This window comes from Triticum urartu, chromosome 6A (genome assembly GCF_056163025.1).
Source record: "Triticum urartu cultivar PI428250 chromosome 6A, HENAU_Tu73, whole genome shotgun sequence".
Lineage (NCBI taxonomy): Eukaryota > Viridiplantae > Streptophyta > Magnoliopsida > Poales > Poaceae > Triticum > Triticum urartu.
In genome coordinates, this window is record NC_141878.1 from 33,995,038 (window position 1) to 34,021,367 (window position 26,330).

The window sequence follows — 26,330 nt, forward strand, 5'->3', positions numbered from 1 at the left end:
CTGGTACTACTGTATTTCCAGATATGCGTGTACACAGAATTTCAATCTGAAGTAGCGATGGAAGTGAAGACTGCGTGCTTTTATTTAAGATTACTAATAGTAGATGGTATATTGTTTTTGCTTCAGATTTTAGAGTGTTTGATCAGCTCCATAGTGTGCATTTGTCAAGTTTCAAATTTCCAGTGTTATTACTAGCATATTATCTAATTCTTGGTATTATTCAACATCTGCTCTGTCTCAATTCTTTATCACATCACATATTGAAGTGTGGATCATTTAATTGTCTAAAATGGTCTTGCCTTTGAGTGTTTTTATTTTAAGTTGCATGCAAAAAGAAGTTTATTGACATAAAATAGCTTTAATTGATGAAGAAAGTATGCCTACAATATTACTTTTTCATGTTTTATTAACTATGAACTACATTGTATTGTATGGAGTCATCTATTTTGATATAGAAGCCCTGTCACGTGCATATAAACTTGATTTTGTTGCTGTACTTGATGAATATGAAATGATTTGTCTGTCCTTTGTTTTAAAATGAAGTTGACCTTCCTATGTTTGGATGATAAAATGTCACATATTTAGAACAATTTTTTGAACTTGTAACTAGTTTGTTTTTCTTCACGTGTGTTGTGCACATTTATGTGGTATCTTAATATAGTAGCAGTCTCTCCACATATGATTGCTTGGAAAATCAACTATTATTATTACTTTTTGGATTCATTTGGGAGCTGGCTTTTATAACTTATGTATGTGCTTTGATTCTATGCAGGTTTGGTAGAGTTGATCAGTGTTACTTGCGATTGAAGTTTTTTAGGAGGAGTTATTTGGGTCTGTATAGCTCTTTGAAGCGGTTGTGTAGTATTGGAGATTAAAATTAGCTAGTAGTGAATTTTCTTTGAAGTCATGTTACTTGATTTTTTATTTCTTATAGCGCTTTCTGGACATGCTCGTCATCCTACTCTATTGTTGGAAGTCTGTATTGTCATGTGAACAATTGCTATTTTTTGAATGAATATAACTTGGTTGTCCTATTGTAAATTGTGTTGAATGGAGAAAACAAGTTGGACAAAAAAAGGGGGTTGGACTAAAAAAATAGGTAGGCCAATTGGTTGGACTATCCACCAAAAATATTGGGCCATATTCCTAATTGGGCTGGTTACAACATGGGCCATGTTATCCTCCACGTCAGATCCATGTAGGCGCCATGTTGTAGCCATGTCATGTAAATTGGTGACGGTTTGTTCCGTCACAGCCTAGTTTGGGCTTGGCGGGCTTGGGGCTGATCCATGACAGCCAAGAACCGTCATGGAAGGTATGATGTCAAATTATGACGTGATATACATGACGGATTTCAGATCCGTCATGGATGATCACGCATGACAGATTTTGACTGATCTGTGACGGACAAGGACCATCATGTATTAACAACTTTCTTGTAGTGTGGACTGCGGCACAGGAGATCCAGCAGCTTCGGCGGCGCCCATAGAAGATCCAGCATGGTGGATCGGCTCCTGGTCCGAGGAAGATGCGCCCTGTTCCTCGGTCTGGCGGCGCACTGGTTCAACCGACGTGGCAGACGAGGAGTCGCTCCCCCCCGCGCCACGCTCGACAGCCGGATCAGACCGCACAGGCGAGGATTGGCGAGGCGCTGCGCCTGGACCCACGCCCGCACCTGGTCCGTTGTGGCCTGCCTGGTCGTCTTGGCGTGACTCGCCTGGACCCGCGCCAGGGCCCGCGCCTGGACCCACGTGACCCACCTGGTCGGCTCGGCGTGGCGCGCCCGGAGCCGCCCCTGGACCCGCGCCTGGGCCGTTGTCGCTGTCGCCTGCCAGGGGCAAATCTGCACCGGATCGCGTGCCGCCCTGTTCGGCAGGCTGCCGCGGATCTGCCTGGGATCGCGCGCTGACAGCCAGATCCTCCTCGAAGATTGTGCCTTTGTCCTGTGTACACATAAAATGACGAGTAGAATTTGTACAAGACCCATTTGAGACGCATTTTTCTGTGGATTTTTGCACATGATCATGATCATTTAATTCACCCCCGTGATCAGGGTGTGTAGAATAGTCTGGTAGGAGTGCAATTTCTGCACGAAGCAAGGCGCCAGCATTGGGATGAAGGAGAGAAAAAAGGAATAATGTTTCATCGAAGATAACATCACGGGAGATATAGATGCGTTCAGTAGATGGTTCAAGACATGTATACCCTTTATGAAGGTTACTATACCCAAGAAACACACATTGTGTGGAGCGAAACTCTAGTTTGTGACGATTGTATGGATGAAGGTTGGGGTAACATGCACACCCAAATTTTTTTAGAGAGTTGTAGTCTGGCTTTTGATGATACAATCGTTCTAAAGGAGTTGAATTGCCAATGACCTTACTGGGAAGACGGTTGATAAGATATGTAGCTGTGATGAAAGCCTCATCCCAATACTTGAGGGGCATAGATGCATGAGCTAAAAGGGAGAGGCCAACTTCGACGATATGACGGTGTTTGCGTTTAGCAGAACCGTTTTGCTGATGAGCATGAGGGCAGGACACATAATGAGTGATCCCAATGCTACGAAAGAAGGAGTTGAGTTTTTCATACTCTCCTCTCCAGTCACTTTGGACTGAAATAATTTTCCTATCAAAGTGGCGCTCAACTAGCTTCTGAAACTCTTGGAAGATTGAAAAGACTTCGGATTTATACTTAAGTAAATAAATCCATGTGAACTTGCTATAATCATCAATGAAGCTAACATAATATTTTTTTCGACCAAAAGAATCTCGAGCATGACCCCATACATCACTGAAGATCAATTGTAATGGGGCATGAGACACACTAGTAGACTTAGGATAGGGAAGCTGATGGCTCTTGGCACATTGACATGCTTCACAAACAGACTCTTTGTTTGAACTATGTGACAAAGGAAGTTTGTCTTTATTGACTACTTGCCTAACTATGATTGATGAGGGATGTCCTAATCTTTGATGCCACCGCTCGAAAGAAGGCTTGACGATGGAGTAGACGCGATGATGCTTGTTGCTAAGAGCTCCGGAGGAGATGGGGTAGAGGTCGCCGACGCATCTACCGTGATAGAGAGGTGCCCTCGTTGCCCGATCCTTAATGAAAAAATAGCGAGGGTGAGTTTCAAAGAAAACATCATTATCGGTGGCTAAACGAGACATTGAGGCAAGATTTTTGTCAGCTTGGGGAACATGGAGAACATCCTTAAGAACAAGATCACGTTGAAGACTAGGGGAATTAAGTGAGACTTGACCAATGTGACAAATCTCCATACCTTTACCGCTGGCTGTGTGGATCTGATCGTTGCCGTGATACGTCTCACGTAGGGCAAGTTGCTCAAGCTCATTAGTGACGTGATCGGTAGCACCGGAGTCAACGTACCAGACACCGTCCCCGCCTTGCTCGCGCATAGCTGCTGCAACTAGTTTGGAGTCATGAACGAAGTTTTCATCATACCGATGCCAGCAATCGAGGACCTCATGGCCAGCCTTCTTGCAGAGTTGACACCGAGGGCGAGACCGAGCGGGGGGGGGGGGGTTGCGGCGGCCAGTGTTGTTGTTGAAGCCGCCACCCCCGTGGTTGTTGCCGTAGCCGTCGTCGTAGTTGTTGTCGTAGCCGCCTCCAGAGCGAGCACCGTCGCCCGATGAGGCACCGCGGCCGCGTCCGCCACCACGGGTGGTGCCCTGGTGACCACGGCCACGACCATGTCCCCGGGAGGCGGAGTACGCAGAAGATTGCCGAAGATCGCCGCCGTGGAGGAGGGTGAGGCGGACGTCGAAGCTGAGCAGCTGGCTATGCAGCTCCAGAACCGTGATGGGTTCCACGCGTGCCGCCAGTGCAGAGACGACTGGATTATATTCCATGTCGAGGCCGGCAAGAATCTTGGATACGATCTCCGGGTCGGAGAGGGCCGAGGCGGTGCAGGCAACTTCATCGGTGAGGGTTTTGATCTTGCCGAGGTACTCTGCCATGGTCAAGTTACCTTTTTTAAGGTTGGTGAGCTCGATGCGGGTGTTGATCGCCTGCGCCTGGCTCTGGGCGATGAACATGTCGTTGATGGCGCGCCACACCTCGGCCAGCGTCTGGAGCGTGGCCACCTGGGACAGAATCTCGCGGGAAAAAGAACCCATCAAGAACCCTTGGAGTTGTTGTTGTTGCACATACCAGAGGGTGCGGGCGAAGTTGACAACTTGCTCTTCTTTGCCGTCCTTGGTGATGGTGAGGGTGGCCGGCGGTGGCGGGCTCGTGGTGTCAAGATGGTGCTCCATCTGAGCACCCTTGATCTGAGGAAGCACGATGGCTTTCCAGAGGAGGAAGTTCCCCCTCGTCAGCTTCTCCTGTGGTGGCGATCCGAGGAAGGTATTGGTAGTTGTGGATGAGGAAGCAAAGGTGGAGGTGGAGGAGGTGGTGGTGATCGCGCCCATGGTGCTGGGTGACATGGAGGCGGAGGTGGTGGACATGGCTCGGTCGCGAACGGTAGCTAGATGCGATCTCTCTTGATCTGATGAGGAAGAGGCTCTGTTACCATGTAAAGTACTTTGGGAAGCGTAGAACCCTTTGTCTCGGGCCGCGTTGTATATATTGAGGCAAAGCCTTGGTGGACAAGTTACAGAGGAGGAGATCGACCAGGAGGAGATCGACAGGAACAGAAAGAGATCGACCAGGGGAGGACGTTACAAGAGATAGAGAGAAGAAGAGATAGATACAATTTAAACACCTCTCCTATCCCTATACAATAATTCTAACAGACCTACCTAGGATCAGTTGGGCCATTTAGGAACTTATAAATTGAGCTTTCTTTGAATCTAAATTCATTTTATCTTGGTATAATTTTTTCTTAGAACACACAGGAGATCTGCTAGAGTAGTGAATTTTTTATTACAAGCACACCATAGCCATGCTCTACCACCGTAGTATTTCACAGTATTACTCGTGTTAACCCCAACACTACCTACATGCTTGAACATACAGTACATCATTGATGCCCTTGACAACCAACTTCGATGATTAGGACTTTGTTCTTGAACACCCAACGGAAACAACAATTGCACCTACCACCACTGGCATATACCTATAACTGGATTCCTCACTTCATTCTCTCATGCAAAACCATGCATGGCACCATAAGTAAAACTTTCAGTGGCAGTGAAAATAGAGGCTTAGAGTACATGACTTGATATGTAGCAGTAGGGACTGGGAGGCGATGCCTGATAAGAGCTAGTGGGCTTCACCAAGAAACGTTGTATCGTCATCAGACAGGGCATGGGCAGCCCCAAGATTGGTGTTAGCAGACAAATAGTGATGAGTTGGTGGAGTGAGGAAGATGAAGCGACAACATGCTACTCTGCGATACAAATATTAGTGGGAAAAGTTGTTATAGTAAGGAAACTTGTCGGTAGCCTTAGGTCCATATTGTAACTGAGACCTTTATTTATTATAGTTAGACTGCCAGATTATGATCGTGAATCAAGGCTTGGAAGGCCAAAGACGAGCTTCCATGGTCTGCAAGCATCTGAAAGACCCATTGGGTGATGTCGAACACAAAGTGGAAACCAGGCGAGGCATTGCCGACCTACGAGGCACATCGGCCACCTTTCCATCTTTCTCCCATGTTGTGAGCCTCCAACGATCAGTCATAGTTGAAGTTTTTTGGCAAGAGTACTCAGCAAAGGTACATCATCGGTAGCATACCATAAGGTGATACCCCGAGACTATAGCATGTACGGCTAACTCGCCTGTAATCTACTGCACGCCGGTGAGCATTGCATTACTGATGTCTCCCAAGCTCACAACTTGGTTACATTTTTGGTCCATGTCCAAATAACAGTCAAAACATAGCAACAAGCATCCCTTGTTTCCTTTCTTCATCTCTCACATTACTCACTCTTGTCTGGGCTAAACCACCTTTTATAACAATGTGGGGGTTGGGTGTGCGTAATGTTTAACAAAACAAATGCACTTGAACATTGAAGCTAAGATCAAAAATAATAAACTGCAATTGATTTATGTTCAATTGTTGGCGATATGGAAGAGAGCACATGGTCGATGTAAAGTCTTGTGCAGGTACCTATGTGTTTTTTTCATAAAGATCACGTCTAAAAAAATCTTTAGGTATCCTTGCTCAACACTTCACACACTAGAATCACTACTCATCAAACACAACTATAAAGCTGACAGCTAGGCTCATCAAATTAACCAGTTTATGGACCCCAAGAATTAACTTGTGCATAATTCAGGACCCCTATATTTTTTGAAAGGACACCTATATGACTCGTAGAAAAGATTCTGATCAAATGTAACATGCATGCACCGTGTATCATTGCACATGTTTCTCTCCTGACGCTGCAAATGATGATGGCCTATCGTGAAGCCGCGTGGCCCAAGGCGCGACTTTTGATGGAACACGTGAAACTCAAAATCATAAATCTCACTCTCATACAAAATGCAGGAGACTACAAAATGACCCTTTGCTCATTAGCGCAACTGATTTTTTTTTACTAACTCTGGAATCTTTGCCGAATGTATTTTGTCAAGCACTTGGTAAAGGCACCAGACTAAACCAAGTGACAATTAAAACACTTGGTAAAGGCATAACCTCTGCGTTTTTTAGTCTCCGACAAAATACACTCGGTAAACGGGTGGACACGTGCGTGTCCCTACTCACCGCGGTTGACATCAGGGTGACGGTGCGTCCACCTATGCTGAGTGTTTTTTGGCCTACACTCAGCAAAGTGCTTAAGTTGTTAGTAAGTTCATACTTGCTTAATGTTAACATGACAATTGGTAAACTTGTTTTTATTTGATTATTTTGTGAAACAAAGTAGTATTCATGGTTTCGTTGTCATTTGTGTCATGTACTCCTCCATACCAGAGGTTTACTCCATCCACCCTGGAGCTGCGTGGCTGGAGATGTCGCCTTCGATAAACACGTGCAACTCAAAATCTAAAATCTCGCTCTCATACCACATGTAGGATATTGCAGAATGACCCTTCTCTCGCTAGCGGAATTGACGTCTTTACTGAGTGTCAGAATCTTTGCCGAGTGTATTTTGTCAAGCACTTGGTAAAGTTAGAACACTCGGCATAGCCACTGCTTTCTAAAAAGATTATTTTGCTCGTAGAGAAAATACTTGAAGTGATTCTCAACACTTGAGAGCATGTTGGGAATACGGGGTAGGAAAAGCACAGAAATAGAAAAATTGCAGAAACTGGATGCCATGTCTTGTAGATCTTCCTACATGAATCAGAAATGAAGTACTTGTATAGCATGATCATTTGGATGCACCACGGGAATTTAGAGAGAGAGAGAGAGAGAGGAGACATGTTGCATTGGACTTCTTAGAGAAAGTGAATACATGTGGTTTGAGAAAATGTTTGTAGTCATCCAAAATGGGAAGGAAAGGAAGGGTTCATATATGAATTTTCAAAATCAATCCTTCAACCTAAATGGCATTATAGAAAAAATTCCCATATGATCATATCCCTAAGAAATTCTTGCGAAATTCATGTGCTCCTAACGGGGTTGAACATGAATGATCTTTAAATTCTAGAGTCACTACCATAGACGGACCTAGAAACTAACACAAACCCGGCTAATTAAGATCTTCCATGTGGTGTGCTACTTAATACCTCTTGTGGCTCCCTCACGGGTCACTCTTCTCACCAATATAACTGACCAACCTACAATCAGCAGGACCATTTAGAAACTTATAAATTGAGCTTTCTTTGAATTTAAATTTATTTGATCTTGGTATTATTTTTTTCGAGAACACAGAGGAGATCAGCACGAGTAGAGATTTTTTTATTACAAGCACACCATGGAGCCATGCTCTACCACCGTAGTATTTCACAGTATTATTCGTGTTAACCCCAACACTGCCTAAATGCTTGAACATAAAGTACAGCATTGATGCCCTTGCCAGCCGACATCGATGATTAGGACTTTGTTCTTGGACATCCTACGTCAACAACAGTTGCACCTGCCTATAATTGGATTCCTCACTTCATTCTCTCATGCAAAACCATGCATGGCGAGCGGCAAGTAAAACTTTCAGTAGCAGTGAAGAACAGAGGCTTGGAGTGCATGACTTGATATGTAGCATTAGGGACTCCGAGGCGAATGCTGATAGGAGCTAGTGGGCTTCAGCAAGAAGCGTTATATTGTCATCAGGGGGGGCATGGGCAGCCCCAAGATTGGCGTCAGCGGACAAATAAAGATGAATTGGTGGAGTGCAGGAGGATGAAGTGGCAGCAGCCTACTCTGCGATGCAAATATCAATGGGAAAAGTACTTATGATAAGGAAACTTCTCTGCTGTAACTAGAACTTTATTTACTCTAGTTACACTTTCAAAGTGCGATGGCGATGGCGGGTCAAGGCCTGGAAGGTTAAATGAAAAATTAAAAAATAAAGCGGCGGCGCAAGGCAAAAATGCATTGAGCTTTATTACTTTAATTATGATGATGGACGTTTGCGGACTAACAATGCAGCTTGCGTGCCTAGGAGCGACCCTTTCGGCAAGGGCGAAGATGAGCTTCCGTGATCCGCAAGTATCTGGTGACTAGCTGGGTAGCGCCGAGCACAAAGTGGAAATTAGGCCAGGCATTGCCGACTCACGAGGCACACCGGCAACCTTGCCATCTACCCCCCGGGTGGTGAGCCTCCAACGATCAGTCAAAGTTTTTGTTCTTTGGCAATGGTGCTCATCAAATCTACACCATCGAAAGCATGCCAAAAGGTGATACTCCGAGACTACAACATGTACCGATAACTCGCATGTAATCTACTGCACACAGGTGAGCACCGCGTTCCTGATGTTTCCCAAGCTCACAACTTGGTTACATTTTTGGTCCATGTCCAAATAATAGTAAAAACATGGCAACAAATTTCAGCATCCCTTGTTTCCTTTTTTCATCACTCATACTCACTTTTTGTCTGGGCGAGACTACCTTTTATAACATTGTTGGGCTGGGTGTTTGTACTGTTACAAAACAAATGCACTTGAACGCTTGAAGCTGAGATCGAAAATAATAACTGCAGTTGATTTCTGTCCAATTGTTGGCGACATGGCAGAGAGCACATGGTCAATCGCTTATTTTCCCTTGTAAAGTCTTGTGCAAGTAGGTATGTTTTTTTGTAATGATCACGTCGACAGTTGAAACTTCACGCACTAGAATCACTACTCATCAAAGATGACTATAAACTGAAAGAAACTTAGGTAGGCTCATCAAATTAACTGTTGTATGGTCCCCAATCGTTAACGTGTGCACAGTTCAGGGCATCTATTCAACTCATAGAGAAGTTTGTGACCGAATGTACTACGTGCATGCACCGAATTTTATTGCACATGTTCCTCTCCTGACGCTGCAACTGACGATGGCCCATCATGGAGCCGCGTGGCCCGAGGCATGACCTTCGATGAAACACATGCAGCTCAAAATCATAAATCTCACACTCATACCAAATGCAGGAGACTACATAATGACCCTTTCCTCACTAGCGGAATCGATGTTTTTACTGACTACCGAAATCTTTGCAGAATGTATTTTGTCAAGCACTTTGTAAAGTCACCAGCCTAAACCAAGTGACAAGGAAAACACTCGGTAAGGCATAACCTCTGCCTTTTTGAGTGTCCGACAAAATACACTCGGTAAACAGGTGGACACGTGTCCCTGTCCCTGTCCCTACTTGCCACGTTTGACAGCAGGGTGATAGTGCGTCCACCTATGCTGAGTGTTTTCAGGCTGACAGTCGGCAAAGTATTTAAGTTGTTAGTAAGTTCACCTTTGTTGATTATTTCCATGACAATTGGTAAACTTGTTTTTATTTGATTGTTTTGTGAAACAGGGCAGTATTTATGGTTTCGTTCTCATTTGTGTCATGTACTCCTGTACCATACCAGCGGTTTACTCCATCCACCATGGAGTTGCGTGGCGGGAGATGTGGCCTTCGAGAAACACGTTCAACTCAAAATCTTAAATCTAGCTCTCGTACCAAATGTAGGAGACCAAAGAATAACCATTCCCCCGCTAGTGAAATCGACGCCTTTACTGAGTGTCAAAATCTTTGCCGAGTATATTTTGTCAAGCACTCAATAAAGGTAGAAAACTCCGCATAGCCTCCACCTTTTTTTAGTGTCCGGGAAACTACAGGAAATTACACCAACAACATCAACTGAAATGATCAGATCGGAGAGCGTCATCCCACAAGCAAAACAGCTTCAAACTTGAGCAACCGGGACCTTGGCCCGCAGCGCAAATCCTCATCACGTTGGTGGCGTCATTCCTCAACATTATGGCTCTGTACTTCAACTGTCCAGAATTGTCTTCCTTATGGAATCCTTCCCAAGAGATAAGATATGTGCACGAAGCAAAAAACCACGTCAAAAGTAGTACGGGGCCATTTGAACTCAAAGGTTGCACGATTTCGACGGTTCCAGTTACACCAGCAGATAGCAGCGAGACCCATAGTATATAAAATTTTCTCCACCAGGGAAAAAACGATAGCACCAAGCAAAAAAAATGCCACAAGTTGTTTGGATAGAGATCAGTTCCGAGCACCGATCCCACCGATCGCTAACCACAGGTGCAATAGGGCATAAGAAAAAAAAAGGTCCTATGAGGTTTCTCTATCTCCAGAAATAGAACATTTTGGATTGGCAGGCTAGTTTCTTCTACTCATAACATCCCTCGTTATGACCGCATCTTGTGATAACTGCCACATAAAAATCTAAAATTTTAATGGAATCTTAGCTTCCTAGATTCACCCGCAGTCACACCCTGCTAGAGGCCTTTCCAACATCTTGTAAACAGATATTGTAATGAGCTTCTTATTAGGGCCAAACTTCTAGGAGACTACATCCTGAAAAGAAGCAACACTAGAGCATATGTTCTTAATGAAGTTCCATTGATCCAACATATCATTAGATAGTATTCTTCGAAAGATATTGGGAGTATCAACATTAAGACTATCTTTGATAGTACAATCATGGAAGTTGCATATCTCAAATAACTGAGCGAATTTATCACACAAAGGAATATTATCATCCCAGGGTTCTTTCCACAACCTAGCAATGTTACCATATTTGACTATCACCTCTCTTCCCAACATGTATACATCCTAAACTTTCATAAAGTCTTTCCAAATAGGGGAATTTTGGAAAACTTTTCTTTAACAGTAGCAACATTGTCTCTTCTCAAATATTTAGCCTTAATAATATGTTTCCAGAGCCCCTTACAATGCTCAAGTTTCCAACACCACTTGACAAGGAGGCTTATATTCTACATTCTCAAGTCCTTAATACCAAGGCCCCCTGTATTTTGGGACCTACAAACCCTAGGAAACTAGGAAATACCTTCTTCTTCCACATTTTCTTTGCCAAAAAAAGTTCCTATGATGTTTATCTAGCTTCCCAATGAATCATTTGTTCATTAAGAACATAGACATATATATGGAAATAGGAGAGATTTGATAGGTTAGAATTTAGGAGGGTAGTTCTCTCTGGTGCATCACACTTCTTAATATATTTATTTTCAATATAAGAGAGATCAAAGGTTTTCAAAGCAACAAAGTGAAGGAAATATGCCCTAGAGGCAATAATAAAGTTATTATTTATTTCCTTATATCATGATAAATGTTTATTATTCATGCTAGAATTGTATTAACCGGAAACATAATACATGTGTGAATACATAGACAAACAGAGTGTCACTAGTATGCCTCTACTTGACTAGCTCGTTAATCAAAGATGGTTATGTTTCCTAACCATGGACAAAGAGTTGTTATTTAGTTAACGGGATCACATCATTAGATGAATGATCTGATTGACATGACCCATTCCATTAGCTTAGCACCCGATCGTTCAGTATGTTGCTATTGCTTTCTTCATGACTTATACATGTTCCTATGACTATGAGATTATGCAACTCCCATTTACCGGAGGAACACTTTGGGTACTACCAAACGTCACAACGTAACTGGGTGATCATAAAGGAGTACTACAGGTGTCTCCAAAGGTAGATGTTGGGTTGGCGTATTTCGAGATTAGGATTTGTCACTCCGATTGTCGGAGAGGTATCTCTGGGCCCTCTCAGTAATGCACATCACTTAAGCCTTGCAAGCATTGCAACTAATGAGTTAGTTGTGGGATGATGTATTACGGAACGAGTAAAGAGACTTGCCAGTAACGAGATTGAACTAGGTATTGGATACCGACGATCGAATCTCGGGCAAGTAACATACCGATGACAAAGGGAACAACGTATGTTGTTATGCGGTCTAACCGATAAAGATCTTCGTAGAATATGTAGGAGCCAATATGGGCATCCAGGTCCCGCTATTGGTTATTGACCGGAGACGTGTCTCGGTCATGTCTACATTGTTCTCGAACCATAGGGTCCGCACGCTTAAGGTTTCGATGACAGTTATATTATGAGTTTATGAGTTTTGATGTACCGAAGGAGTTCGGAGTCCCGGATGAGATCGGGGACATGACGAGGAGTCTCGAAATGGTCGAGACGTAAAGATCGATATATTGGACGACTATATTCGGACTTCGGAAAGGTTCCGAGTGATTCGGGTATTTTTCGGAGTACCGGAGAGTTACGGGAATTCGCCGGGGGAGTATATGGGCCTTATTGGGCCATACGGGAATAGAGGAAAGAGTCCAAAAGGAAGGAGGCCTGCGCCCCCCCTCTGGTCCGAATTGGACAAGGGGTGCAGCCCCCTTTTCCTTATTCATCTCCTCCTCTTTCCCCTTCTCCTACTCCAACAAGGAAGGAGGGAGTCCTACTCCCGGTGGGAGTAGGACTCCCCTTGGCGCGCCTCCTCCTAGGCCGGCCGCCCCCTCCCCCTTGCTCCTTTATATACGGAGGCAGGGGGGCACCCCATGACACACAAGTTGATCATTGAGATCGTTCCTTAGCCGTGTGCGGTGCCCCCTGCCACCAAATTCCACCTCGATCATACCGTTGTAGTGCTTAGGCGAAGCCCTGCGTCGGTAGTACATCAAGATCGTCATCTCGCCGTCGTGCTGACGGAACTCTTCCTCGACGCTTTGCTGGATCGGAGCCCGAGGATCGTCATCGAGCTGAACGTGTGCTAAGAACTCGGAGGTGCCGGAGTAACGGTGCTTGGATCGGTCGGATCGGGAAGAAGACGTACGACTACTTCCTCTATGTTGTGTCAACGCTTCCGTTGCGATCTACAAGGGTACGTAGATCAGACTCTCCCCCTCGTTGCTATGCATCACCATGATCTTGCGTGTGCGTAGGAAATTTTTTGAAATTACTACGTTCCCCAACAGTGGTATCAGAGCCTAGGTTTTATGGTTTGATGTTATTTGCACGAGTAGAACACAAGTGAGTTGTGGGCGATACAAGTCATACTGCCTACCAGCATGTCATACTTTGGTTCAGCGGTATTGTTGGACGAGACGACCCGGACCAACCTTACGCGTACGCTTACGCGAGACCGGTTCCCTCGACGTGCTTTGCACAAAGCTGGCTTGCGGGCGACTGTCTCTCCAGACTTGGGTTTCTTCTCCTGAGCAGCAACTTGCTTGCTGTTCTTCTTGAAGTTTCCCTTCTTCTTCCCTTTGCCCCTTTTCTTGAAACTAGTGGTTTTGCTAACCATCAACACTTGATGCTCCTTCTTGATTTCTACCTCCGCAGCTTTCAGCATTGCGAAGAGCTCAGGAATAGTCTTGTTCATCCCTTGCATATTATAGTTCATCACGAAGCTCTTGTAGCTTGGTGGCAGTGATTGGAGAATTCTGTCAATGACGCAGTCATCTGGAAGATTAACTCCCATCTGAATCAAGTGATTATTATACCCAGACATTTTGAGTATATGCTCACTGACAGAACTGTTCTCCTCCATCTTGCAGCTATAGAACTTATTGGAGACTTCATATCTCTCAATTCGGGCATTTGCTTGAAATATTAACTTCAACTCCTGGAACATCTCATATGCTCCATGACGTTCAAAACGTCGTTGAAGTCCCGATTCTAAGTCGTAAAGCATGGCACACTGAACTATCGAGTAGTCATCAGCTTTGCTCTGCCAGACGTTCATAACATCTGGCGTTGCTCCAGCAGCAGGCCTGTCACCCAGCGGTGCTTCCAGGACGTAATTCTTCTGTGCAGCAATGAGGATAATCCTCAGGTTACGGACCCAGTCCGTGTAATTGCTACCATCATCTTTCAAATTTGCTTTCTCAAGGAACGCATTAAAATTTAACGGAACAACAGCACGAGCCATCTATCTACAATCAACATAAACAAGCAAGATACTATCAGGTACTAAGTTCATGATAAGTTTAAGTTCAGTTTAATCAAATTACTTAAGAACTCCCACTTAGATAGACATCCCTCTAATCCTCTAAGTGATCACGTGATCCAAATCAACTAAACCATAACCGATCATCACGTGAGATGGAGTAGTTTTCAATGGTGAAAATCGTTATGTTGATCATATCTACTATATGATTCACGCTCGACCTTTCGGTCTCCGTGTTCCGAGGCCATATCTGTATATGCTTGGCTCGTCAAGTATAACCTAAGTATTCTGCGTGTGCAACTGTTTTGCACCCGCTGTATTTGGACGTAGAGCTTATCACACCCGATCATCACGTGGTGTCTGGGCACGACGAACTTTGGCAACGGTGCATACTCAGGGAGAACACTTCTTGATAATTTAGTGAGAGATCATCTTATAATGCTACCGTCAATCAAAGCAAGATAAGATGCATAAAAGGATAAACATCACATGCAATCAATATAAGTGATATGATATGGCCATCATCATCTTGTGCTTGTGATCTCCATCTCCGAGGCACCGTCATGATCACCATCGTCACCGGCGCGACACCTTGATCTCCATCGTAGCATCGTTGTCGTCTCGCCAATCTTATGCTTCCACGACTATCACTACCGCTTAGTAATAAAGTAAAGCATTACATCGCGATTGCATTGCATACAATAAAGCGACAACCATATGGCTCCTGCCAGTTGCCGATAACTCGGTTACAAAACATGATCATCTCATACAATAAAATCAGCATCATGCCTTGACCATATCACATCACAACATGCCCTGCAAAAACGAGTTAGACGTCCTCTACTTTGTTGTTGCAAGTTTTACGTGGCTGCTACGGGCTTAAGTAAGAACTCATCTCACCTACGCATCAAAACCACAACGATAGTTCGTCAAATAGACTCCGTTTTAACCTTCTCAAGGACCGGGCGTAGTCATACTTGGTTCAACTAAAGTTGGAGAGACAGTCTTCCGCAAGCCATCTATGTGCAAAGCACGTCGAGGGAACCGGTCTCGCGTAAGAGTACGCGTAAGGTTGGTCCGGATCGTCTCACCCAACAATACCGCCGAACCAAAGTATGACATGCTGGTAGGCAGTATGACTTGTATCGCCCACAACTCACTTGTGTTCTACTCGTGCAAATAACATCAAACCATAAAACCTAGGCTCTGATGCCACTGTGGGGAACGTAGTAATTTCAAAAAAATTCCTACGCACACGCAAGATCATGGTGATGCACAGCAACGAGAGGGGAGAGTGTTGTCTATGTACCAACGCAGACCGACTGCGGAAGCGATCACACAACGTAGAGGAAGTAGTCGTACGTCTTCTTCCCGATCCGACCGATCCAAGCACCGTTACTCCGGCACCTCCGAGTTCTTAGCACACGTTCAGCTCGATGACGATCCTCGGGCTCCGATCCAGCAAAGCGTCGAGGAAGAGTTCCGTCAGCACGACGGCGTGGTGACGATCTTGATGTACTACCGACGCAGGGCTTCGCCTAAGCACTACAACGGTATGATCGAGGTGGAATATGGTGGCAGGGGGCACCGCACACGGCTAAGGAACGATCTCAAGGATCAACTTGTGTGTCTTGGGGTGTCCCCTGCCCCCGTATATAAAGGTTGGAGGGAGGGGGGCTGGCCGGCCAGAGAGAGCTCCTACCGGGAGTAGGACTCCCCCTTCCAATCCTATTCCAACTAGGACTCTCAAGGGGGAAAGGAGAGAGAGGGGGGGCCGGCCCCTTCTCCTAGTCCTACTAGGACTTGGGGAAGGGGGGGGGGGGCGCTCGGCCAGCTGTGGGCTGCCCCTTTTCTCTTTTCCACTAAGGCCCAATAGGCCCATTAGTCTCCCGGGGGGTTCCGGTAACCCTCCCGGTATTCCGGTAAAATCCCGATTTCACCCGGAACACTTCCGATGTCCAAACATAGGCTTCCAATATATCAATCTTTACGTCTCGACCATTTCGAGACTCCTCGTCATGTCCGTGATCTCATCCGGGACTCCGAACAACCTTCGGTACATCAAATGCATAAACTCATAATAACTGTCATCGTAACGTTAAGCGTGCGGACCCTACGGTTCGAGAACAATGTAGACATGACCGAGACACGTCTCCGGTCAATAACCAATAGCGGGACCTGGATGCCCATATTGGCTCCTACATATTCTACGAAGATCTTTATCGGTCAGACCGCATAACAACATACGTTGTTCCCTTTGTCATCGGTATGTTACTTGCCCGAGATTCGATCGTCGGTATCCAATACCTAGTTCAATCTCGTTACTGGCAAGTCTCTTTACTCGTTCCGTAATACATCATCTCACAACTAACATATTAGTTGCAGTGCTTGCAAGGCTTATGTGATGTGCATTACCGAGAGGGCCCAGAGATACCTCTCCGACAATCGGAGTGACAAACCCTAATCTCGAAATACGCCAACCCAACATCTACCATTGGAGACACCTGTAGTACTCCTTTATAATCACCCAGTTACGTTGTGACGTTTGGTAGTACCCAAAGTGTTCCTCCGGTAAACGGGAGTTGCATAATCTCATAGTTATAGGAACATGTATAAGTCATGAAGAAAGCAATAGCAACATACTAAACGGTCGGGTGCTAAGCTAATGGAATGGGTCATGTCAATCAGATCATTCAACTAATGATGTGACCTCGTTAATCAAATAACAACTCCTTGTTCATGGTTAGGAAACATAACCATCTTTGATTAACGAGCTAGTCAAGTAGAGGCATACTAGTGACACTCTGTTGGTCTATGTATTCACACATGTATTATGTTTCCGGTTAATACAATTCTAGCATGAATAATAAACATTTATCATGATATAAGGAAATAAATAACAACTTTATTATTGCCTCTAGGGCATATTTCCTTCAGTCTCCCACTTGCACTAGAGTCAATAATCTAGTTTACACAGTAATGATTCTAACACCCATGGAGCCTTGGTGCTGATCATGTTTTGCTCGTGGAAGAGGCTTAGTCAACGGGTCTGCAACATTCAGATCCGTATGTATCTTGCAAATCTCTATGTCTCCCACCTGGACTAAATCCCGGATGGAGTTGAAGCGTCTCTTGATGTGTTTGGTTCTTTTGTGAAATCTGGATTCCTTTGCAAGACATACATCAAGTGTTCTCAAATCCAAAATATTCAATTCGATAATAGTGAAACCTCAAAGGGAAAGACTCAATTCATCACAACAAGATAGAGATAGGGGAAAACACCATATGATCTGACTATATTAACAACACCCCTGTTTACATCAAGTTCGTGTTGGATCAAGAACATGAGAGAAAGAGATCAAACACATAGCTACTGGTACATACCCTAAGCCCCGAGGGTGAACTACTCCCTCCTTGTCATGGAGACCACCGGGATGATGAAGATGGCCTCCGGTGATGATTTCACCCTACGGTACGGTGCCGAAAAAGGCCTCCAGATGGGATTTCTTCGGAATATAGGTTTGTGGCGGTGGTGTGAAAGTTCTAGGTTTATCGTTTATCTGGGGGTTTCCCTATTTATAAATTTTTTCAAAGTTGGAATCACTCGAAACGGAGTTATGAGGGGACCACAAGGTATCCCAGCGTGGCCACCCCCCTGGGCGCCGATTTGCCTTGTCACCTCCTCGTGGGTCTTCTCATCCTCCCACGAAGCCTCGGGGGTCTCTTATGTTCTAAAACATTTGTCAAAAAGTGTCGCGTTTGGACTTCGTTTGCATGAATACTTCATAAATTATTGATACGTTGGAGACGTATTAGAGTCTATTACATTTCTGGACAGAGCAAAGTATACTTTCAGACATATACATATGACATTTCTCTATAGGTGCCTTTTCAAAAGTATGAATAATAATAATAATCTAAACAATATAAAATTCATAACCGACTTTCCTTCTATTGATTCTTTTCCGATCGAGATGCATGGATTACCGAAACTGTGCAAGAACTCGATTTGCCTGTCATCCTATGTGTTGCTTCCTTTTGCGTATGACACCCCCACTGCTTTTCGCATCATCTACTATTTTGGAACTCAATTTGAAAGCTACCCATTCACATATGTTGTTTGGCCAAAAACATGAACATACAAACATGTTACCTTTTGATTTGAGCCGCAATAAACTATTATTTGAAATTCTGACATGTTGATACTTGCCAGAAGAGCTTCAGTCTTCGAGCAAGTCAAAAAACTAAAGTAGAAAGAAAGAACAAAGCCAGTAGTATTAAGGCATCCATGCTTAATTTTAGAAGGAGTTCACTAGCTAGTAACCGAGTGAAGATTCGCTACGGAGTTGCTCCCTACTGTTTATCTTCCTCAAGCGAATATGAAGGAGTGACAACCATCATAATTAAGAACCAACATTCTTGTCATTATGATAAAATTGGATTCAAGAAATGCATGTGCCTCCAGTGGAGAAAATCATATATACTTCATGACTCACTATTAGGATAATTATTCACGACTTATACGCTGTTGGTCGTTCAAATAATAACTATTTCACTTGGTCACACACATAAATCTGATGAGAAAGCCCCCCCCCCCCCCCGGTGATTGTTAAAAATGATCTATTTGCATGTAGTTACACACTTAAATCAGGACTTGGCCCTTTCATGTATGTCATGTTGTCAAATTAATATGTTGAAAGAATGTTATATTTTCCACAAAGGTAAATGAAATAATGTTTATGTGCGGAAACATAGTTCTTAGCTATATTCAAAACATGTATTGTTCTCGATCCCTTTTCAGTCCAACATCTTATGTCAAGCATGTACTCTATATGTACCTCTATCGGTGCATCAAGCACTATTTGGCCCTTGGGTGCTTAGGTATGTGGAAAGAGGGTTGGAGTTGACTAGGTGATGTGGCAACCGCGGTGGTATAACTAGGTTCTCACTAAGGAGTATCACTCTAACCAAAGATGTCACAAGAACGGTTCATGGTGGTTCAAATTCCAAATTTGATACCAGATAAATGAAACAACTTTTACTGCTTTCATCTTTGTATGTCTCAATAGAGGTTCATGGTGGCGTTCAATGAAGGTTTTATTTCCCACAATCGAGGATTCAATTAGTAAGGTGGTTTCAAAGAAGTTGTATATGGTTTTGTGTTTGCCTCCTTTTGAAGAGTTTCATGGGTGTTACAGTGATTTTCAGGAAGTCTATTAGAAGTTTGGAATAGTTGGAGAGATTGTTAAAGGGATCCCCCTTTTTTCCTTTGTTTTAATGAAGTTTCCGGGAAGTTCGAAATATCTCATCTGAATTCAATAGAAGACATACTATTGAATTTAGCTGACCTATGGCAACATTAATTCACCTCTCATCCCGCAAACAAAATTAAACACTTGCCTCCTAGGGAGAGGATTTGTGGCATGCAAGTGCGGGCGCACGCATGTCCCTCGTGTCCGCTTTTTATTTTGGCTTCCGATTTTCAAAGTTTTATGTCTTTTAAATGAAAATTCCAAACTAAGTTCTGTTTTCATATTCATGCTTCTCGTGACCAACACTTTCAAATAAGATCCATTTTGAATATATTTCCATGACTTTTTTTAAATGTTAAGTTTCAATGTTGACACTTAGTACGAGTGATCGATAAAAATCAATTATTTTGTGTCTAGGACCGATGGAAAAATTACTTGAAATTATATATCTAAAATTGATTGAAACTTGACTGGTTTAGATGCAAAAACTATAAGTTTTGTTGTGGAAACTTAAAACTTTTTGAGGGATTTTCTATTTTACTGTGCCCTCATGTGGGATTGAACTACTGCGCGAATCGCGGGGCAAACCGAGCGGGCAGTAGGACTTGGCAGGTGAGTGCCCCGCACTCACGTGCTCCTGCGCATTTCCGTTACCTCCCACTATGAATGCACTTGGAACACTGCTCTAATGGTTCTTTAATTATGTTTTTTCTATTCTTTTATCTTTGTTTGCCTGGAATAGTTGCCATCATGACTTGATCACATATCCTTCTCCGGTCCCATGTCCTATCAGCAATTACATAAAATTAGTTTGCTGAAGATGATCTTTATCCATAAAGATCGACAACCACACACTAAATTATTTATACATAATTTCTTATATATACTGGAATGCCATTTGGCAGTGACAGATGAGCAACATATATATAAATAAAGACAGATCAGTTTTTGGCATCTACAGGGAGATGCGTTGCTCTTAGTCAACCAGAGAAAGATACCACGTGGAACTTGTCATAGTTCTCCACAACCCTAGCGGCCTAACTTTGACCATTCTACATGCATCTCATGCAACTGAAAGAAGAGTGCTATTATAAATAGGTGGCTCGTGCCCGCCACAGTTATACAAAGCCACTGAGCTAGCAATCCTTACGGTGAAAGAACACACTGAGCCTACGTACGTAGCTAGATAGATTTGTGAGCCATGGCTTCCAGCTCTGGCTGTAGGGCCCGGCATTGCTTGCTTGCCCTCTTCCTCCTCTCCTCTTCCGCGTATGGTCAGCTGTCGCCGTCGTTCTACGCCAAGAGCTGCCCGACGCTGCAGCTCATCGTGCGGGCCACCATGATCAAGGCGCTCCTCGCCGAGCGCCGAATGGGCGCCTCCCTCCTCAGGCTCCACTTCCACGACTGCTTTGTCCAAGTAACTAAATTAGATGAGCCGTTAGCAAAAGATACTTATGTCGAATTGATTTACCATCATATACAGTACTAGCATAGTATTAATTTGTTCTAGTGAACACGCTTAATTAGGCCATTCTCTTGGATTAATGGTGGGATTACGTTATATATATGTATATGTAGGGCTGTGACGGGTCCATTCTCTTGGATGACGTGGGTAGCTTCGTTGGCGAGAAGACGGCCTTTCCGAACGTGGATTCGGTGCGGGGCTACGAGGTGATCGACGAGATCAAGAAGAACGTGGAGCTGCTCTGCCCTGGCATCGTCTCCTGCGCCGACATCGCCGCCCTCGCAGCACGGGACGGCACTTTCCTGGTACGTACAATACAATCAATGGACAGTGGTTACACTGCACTTTTCTTGTTGCTGACAACGCTTGGATCGATCGGTACGCACGTCGTTCCTGCAGCTAGGCGGGCCCAGCTGGTCGGTGCCGCTCGGCCGCCGGGACTCAACGACGGCCAGCTTGACTGAGGCGAACAGCGACCTCCCGGCGCCAAGCTTAAGCCTGGGCCTGCTCATCAAAGCGTTCGACAAGAAGCAGCTGAGCCCGCAGGACCTCACTGCGCTGTCCGGCGCGCACACCATCGGCTTCTCCCAGTGCCTCAACTTCCGCGACCACATCTACAACGGCACCAACATCGACCCGGCGTTCGCCACGCTGCGCAAGCGCACCTGCCCCGCCCAGGCCCCCAACGGCGACAAGAACCTGGCACCGTTCGACGTGCAGACACAGCTCCTCTTCGACAACGCCTACTACCGCAACCTGGTCGCCAAGCGCGGCCTGCTCAACTCCGACCAGGTGCTCTTCAACGGCGGCTCCCAGGACGCGCTGGTGCGCCAGTACGTCGCTAACCCGGCGCTCTTCGCCTCCGACTTTGTGACGGCGATGATCAAGATGGGGAGCATCAATCCGCTCACGGGAACCGCCGGCCAGATTAGGCGCAACTGCAGGGTCGTCAACAGCTGATCCGTCCATCGTCTCGCCATATGTGTTACAAATATATAGGCCTAAAATGTGTATGTAAAGTTAGGTTGGCTACGTACCAACCAGCTAGCATGCATGGCAGAATAAGAGCCGTTTGGTTCGATAATGCCTGGGGGCTGGGATCCATAGGTAAGTACCTCAAGCTCCAGGGTTGTAAGGTACCCGCTTCATCATGTAAGTCGCTCCGACGTATACATGCTGTGCTATAAAGGAAACCAAGCATGCATTGTTTTTTATGGAACACTGGAGTGATATTTGCGACAAAACTGTGACTGTGAGAGAAAACAAATGTGAAGAGGGATTTTTTTCGATCTTTCTTTTCTTTGAGTCTGACTCTTTGGTTTAATTTTACTAGCTAATTGCACATATGTTGCAACGGGTTATACATATTTTAGTGATTCAACATCAGTTTTGTCCAACACATACCTTACACGCACCATATTCTAAATTTTGAAAAGATTTAGTTTGATTTAAGTATGGGTAGGGGAAGGTAAATATTGTGAAGAGAAAATCGGGCAAGGAGGTGAGGCGAACCGGTAGGAACAAACGTCTGCAATAAATGGGGATTGAACGGAGTGGAGGCGATGCAAAAAAAAAACCCGGAGTGGAGGCGACGAAACAAACTCCCCAATAATAGAGATTAAGACAGGAGCGTACTGAAGCAAGCCCCTTGTATGAATCACATACAACTACCAATAGCAGCCAAGGATACCAGAAATAGCCAATGGCTCTCGGGTCCCATTGAGCCTGATTTTCAAATAAATAAATAGAAATTGCATAAAAATGAAAATTTTCTGAAAATTCTTGGAAGTAAGAATGGTATAGTGTTATACTCGTATAAAAAGTTTCACGGAGGAGTGACTTCCGTGGACTCTGGGACAAAAACAAACAAATTGATTATTACAAAAGTGTCAATTGTAATGAAAATGCCAAACGGAGACCGAGCTCCATGGAGGCCTTTATTTGAAAACTTTGAAATTCAAAATTTTCAGTTTCAAAAAATTCTAAAAATAAATACACATATACCTAGATATATAATGTACATGTGTGCAAATTTTCAGGTCAAAATATATTAAAACGTGAACTACACAAAAAAGACAAATGTAGGGCTTTTTAGCATCTGTACTGTTCATCTTTAAAGGCCATGATTTTGTTTTTTTTGTGCAGCTCGTGATTCAAGGTATTTCATCCGGAATTTTTTCACACATACACTTTACATCCTTGAGTACATGTGTATTTATTTTCAAAAAAAAATGAAACTAAAATTTATGAATTTTGAATTTTTTAAAATAAAGGGCTCCATAGAGCTCGGTCTCCAAAATGCCCTACTCTAATTGTAATATTTATATAGTGCTGATTTTGTTTTATTTTGTCTAGAACACCATGGAAGCTAGTCATTCCTTCGCGAAACTTTTCACATCAGTATACCACTATACTATTCTTGTTTCCAAGAACTTTTATGATTTTTGACTAATTTTGTAATTTTTAATATTATATTCCAGTTTGTGTGCATTGGCACCCAAAGATCTGCGTCCCAAAGGATACATGATTTCTTTTCCCTACAATGTGTATGATTCTAAAGATTTTTTTTTCTTCTATCACTTCAGTACATTAACCTTGCCTCCCACCACACCTTTCCTTTTTTGGGCCGCACCGGCACAGCTCATCTTATTTGTGGACATGGATTGCATAGCTAGACGCCTAGACCGAATAACTTATTGCCCCCAAACCATACCATGTTAATGAACTACTTCCTCCGTCATAAAATATAAGACCTGTTTTTAGGCTAAACAAGCCTAAAAAAACTTCTTGTATTTTAGCACAGAGGTAGTAGTAATTTCGAAATACTACATGAGAGAGCAGATCTGCAATCGGAGCCAAATCATGTGGGGCGCTCGTATAAAGAAACAAATGTTGCACAGAGAATAGTTAAGCTAAACTTTGGGGAATCGTAAAAAAATATGTAAGGTTCAGTTTCCTACCCTGCATGCATTTCTCTTCCTCCTTTGTCCGCCCTCTCTCACATAAACCACCTTCAATTTTTTTGGGCCACACGCAGTACAATCCCAGCCCCGATGTCTTCTCCCTTCAGGATAGCCCCAATGCAACCTCCACCAACGAGACTGCTCCCCGGTGATGACATTGCCCCACGATTCCCACTGCCAATTGTCCTCTCCCTCAAAAGACATCCACCCCTAATGAGGGTGATGGTGCCATGGCCTAGGTGGTCGTTGGCATGTCAGATCCGGCCTGGTGGGTCGGGCCGAGAACCCCTAAGTCGGTTCCATCCTAGGTCACATTGGGCGGCCCATGACATGTTATGTGAGTGCTCTAGAAAACATGACGTACAAGCCGATGATACCGGAGCCATGGATGACTCTACCTATTGGAAATATGCCCTAGAGGCAATAATATTATATTTTCATGTTTGTAATAAAGAGTTTATTTTCTATGCTACAACTGCTATGATCCTGGAATATGCAATTTAGTGGAAAACTCATATGCACGTGTGAAATGACAAACGGTAAAATCTGATTCCTAGTCTCGCCTCTAAGACTAGCTCAAATGTTGTTGGTGATCATGTTTTTCAGATCTTGAGATATCATTAAGTGTAATGATGTTCCTAAAACAACTTTAAAAGTATGACATTAGAAGAACAATCATATTGAATTGACCAAAACTTGCTTGTTATACTTTGAGATACAATCATCACAAGTCAATTGTTATAATATGGATTGTTAATGTGTGATTTAGTTCCTTATACCATGAAAGTATCGTAGTCACTTCTTACGGTATGATGAACTTTGTGGTTGCCATTGCATTGGGTGCATAGATTTGAATTCTCCACGGTGACACGTTGGAAGTGAAGTTTGAGTAGCTTATTACTCTTGGGTGCTTGGTACCCTAGAGCTTGTTCCTCTTGAGTTCTTGAGCGCCCTAGATGGTTGGTGGTGTCGCGGGGCTCAATCATTGTGGTGTAAAGCTTCGAGCAAGCGTCGGGGTCTCCAATTAAGTTATGTATATTGCCTCGAGCAATTTGTACGGGTTCAGTGACCATTCTAAGGGTTGCCAATTGTACGGGTTCGGTGACCACCCCCAAGGGTTGCCAATTGTACGGGTTCGGTGACCGTCCCAAGGGTTGCCAATTGTACGGGTTCGGTGACCGCCCTCAAGTGCCCTTTAGTGGAATCACGACATCTTGCATTTTGTGAGGGGGTGAGGAGATTACGGTGGCCCTACTGGCATTTGGGGGGAATTATGCCTCCACACTGCTTCGAACGGAGATTAGCATCCACAAGGGCGTGAACTTCAGAATACATCGTCATCTCCGCGTGCCTCGGTTATCTCTTACCCGATCCCTTTACTTATGCACTTCACTTTGTCATAGCCATAATGTTTCATGTTATATATCTTACTATCACTTAGTTGTTTATCTTGCTTAGCATAGGTTGTTGGTGCACATAGTTGAGCCTAGTCGATTTTCAAGTTTTGTGCTTGTGAAATTAAACACTAATTTTATTCCGTATTTGTTTAAGCCTAAATCATAATTATTTTAAAGCGCCTACCCCCCCCCCCCCCCAGGCGACATCCACAATCTTTCACGAACAATATCAATACTTGAATCACGAACAAAGTCACACAGCTAATTCTGGCGCCCCCTAGCACCGAACCTCCTCATATTCCAAAAAAGGATCTTTATTTAAATGAAAGATTTTTTATACAGAGGCTGGACCGTGAAGGGACAATCACAGCACCAACTTTCTTCCTACGTTGTCCACCACCATCCATGAAATTTCCTGAGGAAGAGCGCGCACTAGGAGGGGAATAAAAGGAACAAAAACATTCGAAGGAACTACGAGACCGGCTGTTCTACCATGCACGGGAGGTACCGTGCATGTCTGAGCAATTAATGCTTTGTGTGGGATCCATTTCACCTTTTTCACTAAGATAATTGATATTATTTCTTTATCTATATACTCTCATATTCATTGAGTGTTGTATCAGAAATGCTACAAATATATGCGTCATCATCAAACTTGTACAGTGCACTATTCATCTGCTCTCTCCTTCTACAAACACATGCATTACAATATAAAGGTGCTAAAAACTCAAATGCTTTATTATGTTTCAGAAGGAAAAACAATCATACTATTTGAGTATTTCACTGTGGCTCATCTGTTCGAGATCGTCTCATAATGTTTCATTCAGTGTCAATACAGTTAGAACTTATTGGGTTTCATTAGGTTTTTTGTGTTCTAGATTGTGTTGTTATATTTCATAGAGTTTTATCATGTTTTGAAATATGAACTTGAAAGCCTCTCAAAATATATTCGAAAGTGGTCTTAA

The 26,330-nt window shown here is 43.9% G+C and overlaps 1 protein-coding gene across 1 annotated transcript; it reads left to right on the top strand.

The window, feature by feature from the left end:
- The first annotated feature begins 20,650 nt into the window (after positions 1–20,650).
- Positions 20,651–22,224, top strand: LOC147963574 (peroxidase 70-like). Its single transcript, XM_087530124.1, has 3 exons — positions 20,651–20,957; positions 21,119–21,310; positions 21,405–22,224. The coding sequence occupies exons 1-3, from the start codon at positions 20,742–20,744 to the stop codon at positions 21,963–21,965; spliced, it is 969 nt and encodes a 322-aa protein (XP_087386250.1). The 5' UTR covers positions 20,651–20,741; the 3' UTR covers positions 21,966–22,224.
- The last annotated feature ends 4,106 nt before the right edge of the window (positions 22,225–26,330 follow it).

What these genes read in the sequence shown, in the direction of transcription:
- LOC147963574 (XM_087530124.1), top strand. Translation starts at nt 20,742, where the DNA reads ATGGCTTCCAGCTCTGGCTGTAGGGCCCGGCATTGCTTGCTTGCCCTC. An exon ending in TCCACGACTGCTTTGTCCAA is followed by an intron (nt 20,958 to 21,118) that starts GTAACTAAATTA and finishes ATGTATATGTAG; the next exon opens with GGCTGTGACGGGTCCATTCT. An exon ending in CACGGGACGGCACTTTCCTG is followed by an intron (nt 21,311 to 21,404) that starts GTACGTACAATA and finishes TCGTTCCTGCAG; the next exon opens with CTAGGCGGGCCCAGCTGGTC.